Source organism: Rhinolophus sinicus, chromosome 16 (genome assembly GCF_057876585.1).
Source record: "Rhinolophus sinicus isolate RSI-liver-muscle chromosome 16, RSI-T2T, whole genome shotgun sequence".
Lineage (NCBI taxonomy): Eukaryota > Metazoa > Chordata > Mammalia > Chiroptera > Rhinolophidae > Rhinolophus > Rhinolophus sinicus.
This window is the reverse complement of record NC_142516.1, coordinates 52,929,087-52,943,316: the sequence shown is the minus strand read 5'-3', so window position 1 is coordinate 52,943,316 and position 14,230 is coordinate 52,929,087. Positions and strand designations below refer to the sequence as shown.

Sequence of the window (14,230 nt, the reverse complement as noted above, 5' to 3'; positions counted from 1 at the left end):
GGTGCTTTTTGTTGTTGTTTTAATGGTAGAAATAATATGTTTGTATCCTGGTGTAAATTATCTAATAGAGAGGCAAAAATGGACTCAAGCAAAGGAAGGGACACTGGTAGAGTCATATTCTTGAAGAGGTGAGAGAGGATGCCTAAGTGGAACGGTTAGCTTAAATAGGAAGACAAAGAACATAAGGACAAATGAAGGTCTTAAGTTGCAGATGACTTGTGAAAGTTCTTGTCTGATTGTTTCTTTTTTCCCTGAAATAATCAAAGTCACTAGCTGAAACGACTGAGGAGGGAGGAAATTATACGACTCCTGCGTAGATATTTCTAAAAGGAAATTCATATTACAGTTATCCTTTGGTGTAACACATTCTAGTATCTTATAGCCCTCATCTCCATAAAACCCTTAAGTAATAATTTAAAACAAATAAATTGAGAGTAATTATTAACTAACATTTATTGAATATTTATGTGCCACACATACTATGAGGTAAGCTCTGTTATTATCCCCATTGTACAAATAAGTAAACTGACACTTACAAAGCTTAAGGTACTTTCCCAAAGTCTTAGAACTGTTAAGTAACAGAGGTGAGACTTAAACATCATTATGCACAAGAATTTGTAGCAAATATAAGTTGGAGAATGTACATTCAGATTTTGTTTTAAAAGAACAAGCAAAATGGTAAGCTAAAGATAAAAGTTAGGGGTAGAATAGAGAAAGTCAGTTGAAAGCAAAAGGAATAATAAAGGATCTCTACAACATCATATGATCATTTGGAAATTTTCCATTATGTTTGTTTGTGAAAAGGATCTCGAAGACCATCTTTCAGCTTTGTTTCCCTATGCTTAATAAAGAAGTATTTCTAGAGAGACCCAAAGGTTTAGGTATAATTACTCTCAGGATTAAATGATGGAGTTTTTTGTTTGTTATTCTCTGTATAATAGTAAAAAATAATAGATACCATTTCTTAGAATTTCTTGATTAACTATTTTAAATGACCTTTTTAAACTATAATAATTTTAAGACTGTCTAAAATTTATTTTTACCAATGTACCTAGAAAAAAAATTACCTTTCTCTCATTTACTAGGTTTAACAACAGCCTTTAGGAAGACAAATAGGTGGTATGTGCAAACACTTTATTCTGAAATTGCAGATATAATCTTTTCAGTGTCTTATGCCTTAAACCTTGGGTTTTGTCTTCTTGAACAATAATAATTGGCAAGACTGAACTAAGTAAGCCTCTTAGACACACTTGAGATTAAAACACAGTTTTTAGTGACTTAATTGAAAATATTTTAATATATAGTTTAAAATGTTAAAAGTTAGTTTAATACATATGTATTGTTTGTTATATTGGGCAAACATATATTTCAGGAGCCGCCTAAAGAAAGACTATGATGATTTCAGAAGACATCCTGATCATGAAAAATTTACTAGAGAACTATGGACTACTGAAGAAGGTGAAGGAGATCCTGGTAAAGAATCTCCTAAAATAGAAATCAGTAAGTCTATAGACTCAACAGAACCTCTAGATATCCTGGAGAAAGATCACTTTGATTCAGGTAGGCATTAAAACTTTCTTTAAATCAACACTAGAACCACAAAGAGAAGTTTTTATATCGTTTGTGGAGATAAAGGATAATCTGGTTAATGACGTATATTGATTGGGGAAATCTGATATGTTTTGAGGGTGTACTATTTCCTTCTAAAAGATTCTTTGAAGTCATTATTATATTTCCAGGAGTTTCTGGAGCCAGTGCCTGACCCCAAACTGTAGGTGTATCATTGTTCATTACAGACCACACATCCTTGGTCTTCAATTCCTTTGAAATAGGTTCATCCTCTTCTTTTTTTTTTTTTTTTTTTTTAAGATTTTATTGGGGAAGGGGAACAGGACTTTATTGGGGAAAAGTGTGTACTTCCAGGACTTTTTTCCAAGTCAAGTTGTTGTCCTTTCAGTCTTAGTTGTGGAGGGCGCAGCTCAGCTCCAGGTCCACTTGCCGTTGCTAGTTGCAGAGGGCACAGCCCACCATCCTTGCGGGAGTCGAACTGGCAACCTTGTGGTTGAGAGGACGCGTTCCAGCCGAGCCATTCGGGAGCTCAGTGGCAGCTCAGCTCAAGGTGCCATGTTCAATCTTAGTTGCAGGGGGCGTTGCCCACCATCCCTTGTGGGACTCGAGGAATCGAACTGGCAACCTTATGGTTGAGACCCCACTGGCCCATGTGGGAATCAAACCCACAGCCTTCAGAGTTAGGAGCACGGAGCTCCAACCGCCTGAGCCACCAGGCCGGCCCATCCTCTTCTTTTTATTATCACTGTTTTTGAAGCACTGTTTATGATGTTTGCTTTAAATGGAACTTGACGAGTCCCTAATACTTTGAAGATTTTTTTATAAGGAATGACCAAGGTTGATGGCCTAATGAGACCTGAGATTAGACACATCGTTTAGACACACAGTTCTACTAAAAGAGCCTGGATTAGATTATCTGAAATTCATTTCAACTCATCAAATATTATGATTATGTAAATCTAGTTAAATAACTTTCTTTAGTTATATAAGAGGTTAATATGAAATTTTATGGTTACAAATCAATTAATCTGTTGTTTTTATGTCTTTGATAAATTGAAAAGAGTTACTTCTCGTCAACTTGCTTCAACCAAATATGAACATAATTTTATTTTACTGTTGGGATAATTAAACACCAAAAAAAGCTAGATATTGTTCATCCTTTAGAGTCTCTAAAAATAGATTAGAATGAAGAACCATTGGGGTGGTTGGTTAGCTCAGTTGGTTAGAGCACGATGCTTGTAACACCAGGGTTGCTGGTTCGATTCCCGCATAGGCCAGTGTGAGCTGCGCCCTCCACAACTAGATTGAAACAACTACTTGACTTGGAGCTGACGGGTCCTGGAAAAACACTTAAGATAAATAAATAAAAGTTTTTTAAAAATAAATAAAATAATGGAGAACCATCTCTCTTTAATATCAAGGTTTCCCTATATAGAAGAGAATTAGGGTAGATTCCTTTCCAAATCTAAATTTCTGAACCCTACTTGCTGGTTTGATCTCTTTAAGGAGGTAAAATTTCCTTTTGCACTTGTAGTCTTAAAATTAGCAGAAGTTGACCAAAAGTAATTTTCTTATTAATAATAGGTTGTTCTTGGAAATGCATATGATATCAAGATTACCATGTCAAAGATCACCTTACCTTAATTTCCACCAGTGGTGCTGGGGCTTTTGAATCACCCTATAGATTTCTTCATAAATTACCAGTTCAAAGATTGACTTTCTTTTTTATAATTGGTCTTATTGTTATTCACTTGCTGTTTTATATTAACAAAACGCTTGTTTTATAATTTTCAGATGATATGAAATTGTCAGAAATAGATTTTCCTATGGCCAGAAGCAAGTTGTTGAAAAAGGAATTGCCTTCTAAAGATGTACTGAAGACACTGCCTAAAACACTTAAGCGACAGTCAAAACAAACCAGTTATCTGGATGATAGCACAAAAGAGCTTTCTCCAAGGAAGAAAGCAAAGTTAAGCACAAATGAGACAACAGTTGAGAATGCGGAAAGTGATATGCAGATTGACTGTTTGAATGCATCGAAGCATACAGAGCCACTGTTGCCAGAGTCATTTGCCTCAGTGGATTCAACACCAGTGTCTACTCTCCAAAAAGGGACCAAACCTATTCAGGCCTTGCTTGCAAAGAATATTGGGAACAAAGTGACCTTAACAAATCAACTGCCCCTTTCCACAGGTAGAAGTGCTTCTGCTATAGAAAAGCCAGTTATATCTCCTCCAGAAGCAAGCCCCATAAAGCCAGCATTGACCTGCCACACCAATACAAAAGGTCCTTTACAGATGGTATACAAAATGCCCTGTGGCCAGTGGTTGCCCATAGATCTTCATAACAGCTCTGTAAAGATTCAGATGCAACCTGTGCTAGATCCTAAAACAGGAGAAAAAATCATGCAGCAGGTTCTCATTCTGCCTAAGAATTTTGTGATTCAGCACAAGGAAGGGAGAGCAGTTGCAAAAGAAATACCACCGCTTCAACAAAAAGGTACAGAACAACATTGTTTATCCTTCCCACAGACAGCAAATACAAACTCTTCCTTAGCCTCAGTCCTTGCCAACTCAGCAGGAGCTGTTTCTACGCATTTACCTAATGCAGTTTTCAACAAGACGATTACACCTTTGTCAAATTTGAGTAATGCTAGACCACAGCCTTTGCCACCTGTAAGCTCCGTAAGTAATTTATTACCACCAGTTAAAAATAGCCAGAGTGAGGCAGGAAAAGTCAAGAACGCAGTTTTAGCAGCCACATTCCCCCAGCCCATCGCTTCACCCACCATTTCCTCAACAGTTCAGCCTCTGTTATCAGCAACAACACTAAGTGGATCTACAAATCCTGGTAGCTCCCTCAACTGTTTTGCACAACAAACTGCTGATTCTTCTGAAGTGAAGCAAGAACTGAAAACTGTATGTATAAGAGATTCACAGTCAATTCTGGTTAGGACACGAGGTGGGAACACTGGAGTTGTAAAAGTACAGACCAATCCAGATCAAAATTCACCCAACAGTTTATCTCCAAGTTCAGTTTTCACTTTTGCTCCTCAGCTTCAGGCATTTCTGGTGCCAAAATCAACAACTTCATCATCCTCTGCTTTTTCACCAGTGTCTGGAACGACTGCTGCATCTAGTCTCCCACCTTTTGGTCAAACACCAACTTCTGTTTCCATTCCAGCTGGCTTTAATCCGTCCTTAGGGAAAAATCTCAAACTCACATTAGGTCAACCTTCCTACAGTGGTAATTTGGCCCACATAATAGATAAAACTTCACACACGCCCTCTTCTCCCTTAAAGTCCTCTGTTTCTTCTAGCACTTTGCTCCCATCAACAGCAAGTAGTTCAGTAGGCGTACTTAGCCTATCAACAGGAAATTTTGGACAAACCAATGCAAATGTTATTCATACTCCAACTAAACAGCAACAAGTAGATTATATCACAAAAAGTCAGCCTGTTACAAGATCAGAAGCAACAGCAGCAACAAATGGAGATGTGATCAGTGGGACTACAGTTCAGAAACTTATGCTTGTGTCTGCTCCACCTGTTCTTTCTTCTGGCAGTGGAACTGCAATTACTGTGACACCTGCACCAACACCTACAGGTGTTTCTGCCCAGAAATTAGTTTTTATTAATGCTCCAGTTCCCAGTGGCACTTCAACCCCAACTATTGTGGCAGAACCGTTAAAACAGACTCTTCCTCCCCCCTTGAATAAAACATATGTTAAGGCTCCAGAACAACCCCAGATAGTACTGATTCCATCGACAGTGGGAGCACCAATAAAAATAAATTCATCACCAACTGTGTCTCAGATAAAAGATGTGAAAATCGGATTAAACATAGGTCAAGCAATTGTAAATACTTCAGGCAGTGTGCCAGCTGTACCATCAATTAACATACTGCAAAAGGTAACCCCCAAAGGAGAAGAAAAAAGTACCAAGGGCTATGTTTTGCCATTGTCAACAAGTGGTAATTCAATTCCAGTAAGCTCAAATTTTGTGAGTCAAAATATTACTCCTGTTAATGAATCAGTGGTTTCTGCAGCAAGAGCAGTAAACATGTTTTCAGTAACAGGAGCAAATGTATCTTTGGGTTCTCTTTCAGTGACCTCAACCTCTGCTTCAGTTGGGACACGACCTCCTGTTTTAGTCAGTGGAAATGATACCTCTTCAAGAATTATGCCTATTTTGTCAAATAGACTTTGCACGTCAAATCTCGGAAACACTGTGGCTATATCAACTGTGAAAACAGGACATCTTGCATCATCTGTTCTGATTTCAACTACACAACCAACAGTGTCTCCTAAATGTTTAACATCAGCTTTGCAAATCCCTGTTACTGTTGCCTTGCCTACACCTGTGACTATATCCCCTAAAATAATCAACACAGTTCCACAAGTGGCAACAGTACCAGGAACCACACATTCTGTATCTCTTTCTAAAAGACAATCTCGGACCTCTGTCCAGTTTCAGTCACCAGGGATTTCAGCTACAGTGCCAACAAATATAAACACAAATAAACCTCAAACTGAATTGCCATCCCTTTCACCAAACCCAGGTAAAATAATTAATATTTCCAATTTTTCTTCTCTGCCAAACCAGCAAATGTCCCCTGCTTTAGTAAAGCCAACCTCCAGTTACAGTTCCACTCCAGGTGGCTCTGCTGTTCACACTGCTACAGCACCATCAAATGTAACTGGTGTGGGGGGCGGTCAGTTCAGTGAACCTTGTATTCAGCAAAAAATAGTCATCAACACCAGTACACCCTTGGCACCTGGTACTCAAATCATGATTAATGGAACCCGGTTTATTGTTCCACCACAAGGTCTTGGAGCTGGCAGCCATGTTCTCCTTATATCTACTAATCCAAAATATGGACCTCCCTTAGTTTTTAACAGTGGCCACGGCATTCAGCCTACACCAGTAGATAATCCTGGCCAGAAGATCACACTAGCATCAAATAATTCTTTAAGTGGACAACCTGTAAAACAGTCTCTAAGAACCTCCACAAAAATTGTAAACTCTCTTGGGAATGCAAGTTCTCTACCCACAGTACATACAACACCACAAATCGTAAATACAACTGCTAAAGTTTCTGTTCCGCCTCCTGTATCGACGGTGTCATTGACTTCAGTAATTAAGTCTCCTCCAGCTACTCTTTTAGCTAAGACATCTTTGGTTTCTGCCATTTGCTCTAGTAGTCCTCCACTGCCAAGTAGCACTTCAGTGTTTCATTTGGACACATCAGTCAAAAAATTGTTGGTTAGTCCAGAAGGAGCCATTTTGAATACCATAAATACTCCAGCATCTAAAGTTTCTTCACTCTCTTCATCTCTCTCTCAAATAGTTGTATCTGCCAGTCGAAATCCTGCCTCTGTCTTCCCTGCTTTTCAATCATCCGGCTTAGAGAAGCCTGACACAGCTGCATCTTGAATTTAGACTAAACGAGCCAGTTTTTAAATAATGGGGCATTGTTTTAACTCCCATAAAAATTTTAACTGTTTATTATACTGTTGAAAACATACTATACATAGTTTGTGTGTGTGTGTGTGTGTGTGTTTGTTTGTGTGTGTGTGTGTGTATGTGTTTTAATGTATTTTTTCATTAGCTTGCAACAAGACTTTATTTTCTTGGGGAGGGAAAAATATGTTCCATTTCACTCATTGGTATGAATATGTTTTCAGAGGTTGTTTCAAGTAGACAGGATTTACCTGTCTGTATAACATAAACTAAACAAAGTCAAGGTTGACTAGTTTGGAGTAAGCTAGCCTTTTGCACACTTACATTGACATGTTTCTTCTTGAATTTGGACTATTGGGGCACGTATCTTTGATATTGTATTCTGTGTCATTAGTGATACCTTATTTTTGTTTCTGTAAAAAAATATATATATATATATATTTATGCATTGTGAAAATGCAGTCCATGTTGTAAAATTGTACATATTCCTAAATCCCTAACAACCTGTACTAAACTATATGTACAAAGAACTATGCTGTCTTATTTATGTTTTGTTTACATAATGTATAGTTTTTTAAGTATTTTAGTAATTTTGGACCAGTGAACTGTTAGCAACAATGCAGAAGAATCTGCATGTAATAAACTGAGTTGCTGTATTTGTTTGTTTGGATACCATTTTTAAAGTGCGTTTCTGTTCCACTGAAAAAATATGATATAAAATGAAGACAGTCCTTCACAAAAATGAATTAAGGCTGTGAAATTTGAATTAATAATAGCATTTGTACGAGGCTTTACAGTTTACAAACTTTACTTTTATATCTCATTGGATTTTCACAGTACCCTTGAGAGGTTACGTGATGTACCCCAAGGTCACCCAGCTAGTGGGTGGTAGAGCCCGTGTTTGAACACGATGCTTTAAATTCTTTTTCCATGATTTTACATTACTTCTGTTATAAAATTTTACTCTAGAGTTCATTGTTTTAAGTTTTTTTCTCAGTCCAGCACCAAATTCTACATTAACCAAAATAAGTAATCTTTCAAGCCAACTTATTTAGACTCTGTTTATACACCCCAGATACGTTTTTTTTTTTAACTTTAAAAATAATTCTGGATTCACAGGAAATTGCAATGATAGTACAGAAAGGTCGCATGTACTGTTGACCTAGTTTCCCCATTTTTTTTTTTTTTAATATTAAGGTGTTGGTTCATAGTGACAGAGTTTTCAATATGGTATTTTTAAAAACATTTTTTTTTTTTAGTTCAGAGTAACGAATGTGGACACCTTCAGTTATTTATAAGTACTCTTTGCTTTTTATTACAGAGCAGTTACTTAAATTCCATCATAAAGCAGTTTTTATGGGTCAGCTTATTCTCAGGGTTTGACTTTGTGGTATTTCAGAATATGCCTCATTTTAAATAAAGGATAGCTTTTATATTAATTGGATCTTTATATCCATTATCTTATTTGGGGCACTATACTCATCCACGTTCCATTTATAATAATGTTAAACCTCATTACATGGAGTTATAGTCTAGGGTGTAAATGGTAGGGAAGAATAGGTTTAAAGACTTCCTTTGAAACTACATTGAAATGCATTAGTTATCAAAATGGAGAAGGCAGTGAAGGTATTCCCTCACTGCTAAAGGCTTCCAAAAACCTATATTTATGCTCTAAGACAGTACTTTTATCAATCACATCTGTGTTCTACTCTGTAGACACCCTCCCCCTTTCCCTGTCAGTTTAGAAAAACCTTGGATTTCAGGAGGAAGTAGGTGATGTTGAAGTGCATTACATTGTACATAGGTGGTGCTCAATAAGTGATTGTTGTTTATATGCTCAACTTTTAAAACAAAACAACCTAAAACTATCTTTTGTCTGAATAGAATTATCTAAGCCACTTCCAGGAACTAATTTACTGAATTACCTATGGTCCAACTTTAATCTCAGTGAAGGACCTAAACTAATTATTAACCACTTATTCTTTTCTAACTCCTAAACCCAAACTTTGAATACGACCTTCAAAGCTCTGTGTGATCTGTTGAACCTTTTGGTGTGAAGTGCTCCCCTCCCCCTTTAGGGCTTAAAAGGTTCTTCATTCTCTTCCAGCTTGCCTCCCCAGCTTCATTTCAACCTATTCTCCTTGCTGATTGTGCTGTTTTTTGCTTGTGTTTGTTTGTTTGTTTGTTTTAATTCCTAGACAGTTTGAGACACCTCAAGTTCTTTCCATTGTTCTCTTTGACTTAATGTTCCATTGCAGGTTGTCATTGCGTATTACATAACTCCCTCTTCTTACCATACCCCAGCCAGCAGCATGATATTGCAGTCATTCACAGATTGAGGACAGATTGAAAAGGACATAGCACTCCTTCACAACTGTAGTAAAAATTTATGTATGCATTTATGTAATGCATTTATGTAATGTAACTTCTTACAAAGAGACCTTGTCAGTGGTCTTCATCATTGTCACCCCAGCGACTGGCACACAGTAGACATCCAATACAGTTGAGTGAGTGAGAAATCTAGGTAACTATATTATTTAAGATCTAGTTTACTTTTTGAAAATAATACTCCATTTTTTACTAGAAATTTGACTAAATTAATGGATTTATGTAATCAGAAAGCCAAATTCTTTTCCCTTTGCTTCCAGTGTGGTAGGTCATGTGGATTTCTGGGATCTTGGCCAAAAAGTACAAAGTAAAATTCCTCAATTCTTTGTATTCAGTTATCATTAACTATTCCTTAAAGGTCATCCATAAAGGCATGCATGAAAAGAAAGAAAAGTCACCACCATGGTGCCTAAAAGGCTTCACGATACTAGAAGGGTATATTTCCACACTTAGTATAGAGTTAGGCCGTTTGGATGTTTGTTCAGTATCACTTTAAATGCTAAGTTAAAACACACTGAAATAATATATCTCCTTCTGATGTGTTAGCTCTTCTCTTTTCTCTCCTATGGATTTTCCTGCACACACACAAAAATCAATTTTTGTGATTAGTTAAAAAAATAATTTTTTAAAATGTATATAAATACTAAGTTTAGATCCCTGCTTCCATTCAAAGCCTCCAATTTTATTGGTATGTTTAACAATTAATTGACATCAATAGTTTTATGATTAAAGCAGTGATGTCTATAATATGTACACTAAGATAAATGAAAATGTTTACTTGATCCAATATAGCATTGACTTGGAGAGGGAATTTAGAAATCTTTAATATTAAAAGCTTGAAAATGTGGCAAGTTCTGAAAGTGATCTAAGAAATTTTATGGGGACATTATACAAAATTACACCGTACTATAACAGATGATACACAATGACTTACCATAAGTCATTCCAGAAGTTTTACCATCACATGAGCCTGAAGTCTCATTGTCACTATAATGTTGTCATCTGCCCCAAATAATTTTACTAATTTATTCAACAAGCATTTATTATGCACAGGGTGGTGCTTGATGCTTTCTCAATAAACAAAGGTGCAGGACATGGCATAGTTCAGGTTCTTAGTTTACTTGGAGACAAAATCTGAATGTGAGAAACTTCTGTAGTTAAAAGCAATATGTGAAGAAGTGCTAGAGAATCAAAAGTATGTATTTTCATGTATGTGATCTTCAATATTCTTAAAATAATTATCAAGTAAATTCAAAGCATAATTATCAATATGAATTCAAATTCAAAGAGGTATAAATTCATTCTACACATTTATTGAGAACCATAAAATACAGAACATACTATGGGAACAACACTGACGAGTGAAGTCCCATCCCTGTTCTCAACACACACACACACATACCCACACACACGAGAATATAACAAGTTTAAATAGAGGAGTGAAGAACTCTCAAGAGTTTTGCAGGGAGATGCCAAAGAAGGTTTCAGATAAGAGGTGACATTTGTGCTAGAACTGAAAGTATGTTTAAAACTGGGCCTACACAGACTTGGTCTTAGAAAAGCACAAGGAAGTTAACAACACTGTATTGTATATTTGAAAGTTCCTAACAGTAAATCTTGAAAGTTCTCATCACAAAAATAATTGTAACTGTGTGGCGATGGATGTTAACTGTGTGGTAATCATTTCACAATATATACGTATGCTGTCATGTTGTACACCTAAAACAAATACAACAGTATATGTCAGTTATATCAATTAAAAAAAAACAAGCATATGGGGAATAAAGCAATTGAGTTTGAAAAGAATATTATGGGTTAAGCGCACCAATGATTTAAAAAATAGTCTGGGTTGGGTGATAGAGGACTAAAAAATATTCTGAAAGTAATTGGGGAGCTACTGAAGCTTTTGAAGCAAGGGTAATAACCTTCACATGTAGAATGAAAATCATGACATTGCAGGATTGCTATGAGGATTAGATAATTTATGTAAAACACTTGGCCCAATGCCTGCCACATAATAAATAGTAGCTGCTATTGGGAGGCCAATTAGGAAGTTACCAGGTGGTGTGAAGACCTGTTTTCTGACAGTAATGGGAGAAGTAGAGAAGAAAGAAAACCCTGCAAGCTTAACCTTGTTTTGTCATGCTTCACAGATGTTTCATTTTTTCACAAATTGGAAGCAAGACCTTCCACCAGCAAAAAGATTAGCACTCTCTGTGTTACAGTGGTCTGCAACTGAACTGCAATATCCATGAGGTAGACCTGTATTCAGATTGAGAAGGATAGAGAAAGGGATTTTTTTTTTCCTAAGGGAAAGCTTTTATTTTGACTGCATAAAATTTAGAAACATTTAAACAGCCAAGAATATCACGAGTAGAGTGTTAGTCTCCCCTAAATCTATGAATTTAGTGCTACAAAATAGTAATAGGTTTAGTTGGGGTGGCGTTTTATTCAGTTTGGGTTTTAATGGAGTTCTTGTTTTACATTTTTTTAAACCAAAATTCATTGTAAATACTAAGTTTTTACAGATTTCTTCTAATAGTTTGTAGCGTATACAAATGGTCTTTATTGATTTAAATGTCTCTCCCTGATACAAAAATTCATTTATGGCTTAAGTAATAGTGGACCATTTAGTTCTATCTAAATATAATACGGATCTAATTCTAGAAAATCTAATGAAATGGTCTAATTTCCATCATAATTTTATTAAAATCATCTAGATCCTCAAAACACTGTTTTAGGAATAATGATCTTGTCAAACTTCAATATGAGCAAATGTAGCATCAAATAAGTAAAAAGAGTAAATGGAAAGATTGATCTAAATTATTTTTAAAGAGAAAACATCCTGCTGTGGATATTTAGGAGTTGGTTGCTGTAAACCTGAATCAAACCTGCAGGTGACCCAGATGGCTGAGCCCTCACAGCTTAACTCCCCTCCTTCCTTGGGGTCCTGATGACTCAGGGGGTGCCCTCGTACTCACTCCCCAGCCTCTGCCCAGGGCTGCATGTGGAACAATGGGGTCCACTTGGGAAAAGCTGGAATTTAAACTTCTTCAGCCAATTTTGGTCTGTTGTGACTCTTTTCTTGGCTCAGGGAGCTTTCAGCCAGGCTGCCAACTATCTTTCTTGAGCTTTTTTCTCATGGGAGAGTGTTTCCTTCCTCGTAAGGCCATCTTCCTGTAGGAGTTGTACTTCTGATGTATATGGCTAATGTTTTCATACACTTGGAAGTTTCTTCTAGATTTCTAAGCAGTAAATTCTACAATTGATTTTCTGCAAATTTGCATTACGTGGTTTTTTGTGTTTTTTTTTCTAATTGGGGAATATTGGGGAACAGTGTGTTTCTCCGGGGTCCATCAGTTCCAAGTTGTTATCCTTCAATCTAGTTGTGGAGGGCACAGCTCAGTTCCAAGTCTAGTTGCCGTTGTTCTCAATCTTTAGTTGCAGGGGGCGCAGCCCACCATCCCCTGTGGGAATTGAACCAGCAACCTTGTTGAGAGCTCACGCTCTAACCAACTGAGCCGTTCAGCTGCCCTTCCAGAAGCTCAGCAGAAGCTCATTGCCTTCAATCTAGTTGTGGAGGGTGCAGCTCACTGGCCCATGTGGCAATCGAACCGGCAACCCCGTTGCTCAGAGCTCGCGCTGTAACCAACAGCCATCCAGCCGCTCCTGCATTACATGTTCTTGACGTAGTTCAGGCAGTAGCTGAAGTTTTAGCTGAACTTTTGAATCTCGCTTTCAAACTGTTCATATATTTGTTCTGTTTGGAGACCAAATGAACTGTGATTTGTTCATTTAGTCTTCTTCACTTAACTTTTTAAAGAGTCCTTGTTTTTCTCCTTCAAACCTCTTTAATGAAACACTTAACAGGATCAATGTATTTCTTCAAATTGACTGACTTCTGATTGATAGTAGAGGGGGTCTCAATTTTATTTTTTCTTTGTCCAGTTTCAAGTTGCCATCATCCATGTAATCGTTTCTAAAAAAGTAGGCAGACTTACCTTTAGTGCAGTTTCAGAGATTTTTTAATGGTTTCTCCTTTTCATTTAGAGCCTCTTTCATTCGTGTTTTCAAGTGGTCAAGAATTAGTTTTGTTTGTTTTTTGTTTTTTTGTTTTTGTTTTTGTTCCTTCATTTCCCACACTTCGATCTCACAGCTCCTTGGGATAGGAGTTTTACGCTTTCTTAAAAATGAGTGTTTTCATACAAACTATCCAGGATTTCCCTCTGAAGTAGTTCTGCATTCTTCTGAGATGCTTTTAAGATGTTTTGTCATCAGTCACTTGAGATTGCTGCATTTGAGTGACTTTTTTTTTTTTTTTTTTAGAGGGATTTTGCTGCATTTTAGAGTGACTGCCAGTCCTTAAGGTCAGCACATGAAATGTAAGGTTAGGGTGCCCACTTATTTTCTTTTTGGAAAAGTTCTGCAATATTCTCAAGTGATGAGTGGACCTCTCCAGATATTTCTAAGTGCTGCCAAACCCAGTGTTTGGCAAACTTCAGGGGACTAGTATCCCCTGCAGGTGACTCAAGGGCTTCATTGGTTTGTATAATTAGTCTCATCTCCTCACTGAACTTTAACCTGGCAGAGAATCTTTTGGCTCTTTCTCCCTCTTTAAAGTATGCCTGCTCTTTACTTTAAAAACAATCAGAGCATCCATATGAGAATCTCCTAGGGAAACCTATAGAGACGTGGGCCTTGAATCAAGCATCAGACAACAATATCTGAGGGCTGGTGGGGAGCGGGAAGAGGAAGGAAGACCAGGTTTTATAAAACAGAGCTCACTAACTTTGCTCAGTGCACAATAGAAA

At 37.0% G+C, this 14,230-nt stretch overlaps 1 protein-coding gene across 4 annotated transcripts in view; it reads left to right on the top strand.

Annotated features, from left to right (window-relative positions):
* Positions 1-7,687, top strand: part of BRD10 (bromodomain containing 10) — an 82,372-nt gene extending 74,685 nt beyond the window's left edge. For 3 of the 4 annotated variants that reach the window (XM_019727149.3, XM_019727147.3, XM_074330454.2), the window contains 2 exons: positions 1,373-1,560; positions 3,364-7,687. In XM_019727149.3, the coding sequence (XP_019582708.3) occupies positions 1,373-1,560; positions 3,364-7,004 (3,829 nt within the window). In that variant the 3' untranslated portion in view covers positions 7,005-7,687. The remainder of the gene's footprint in view (positions 1-1,372; positions 1,561-3,363) is intronic. The other variant, XM_019727148.3, reaches the window with a different exon arrangement.
* The last annotated feature ends 6,543 nt before the right edge of the window (positions 7,688-14,230 follow it).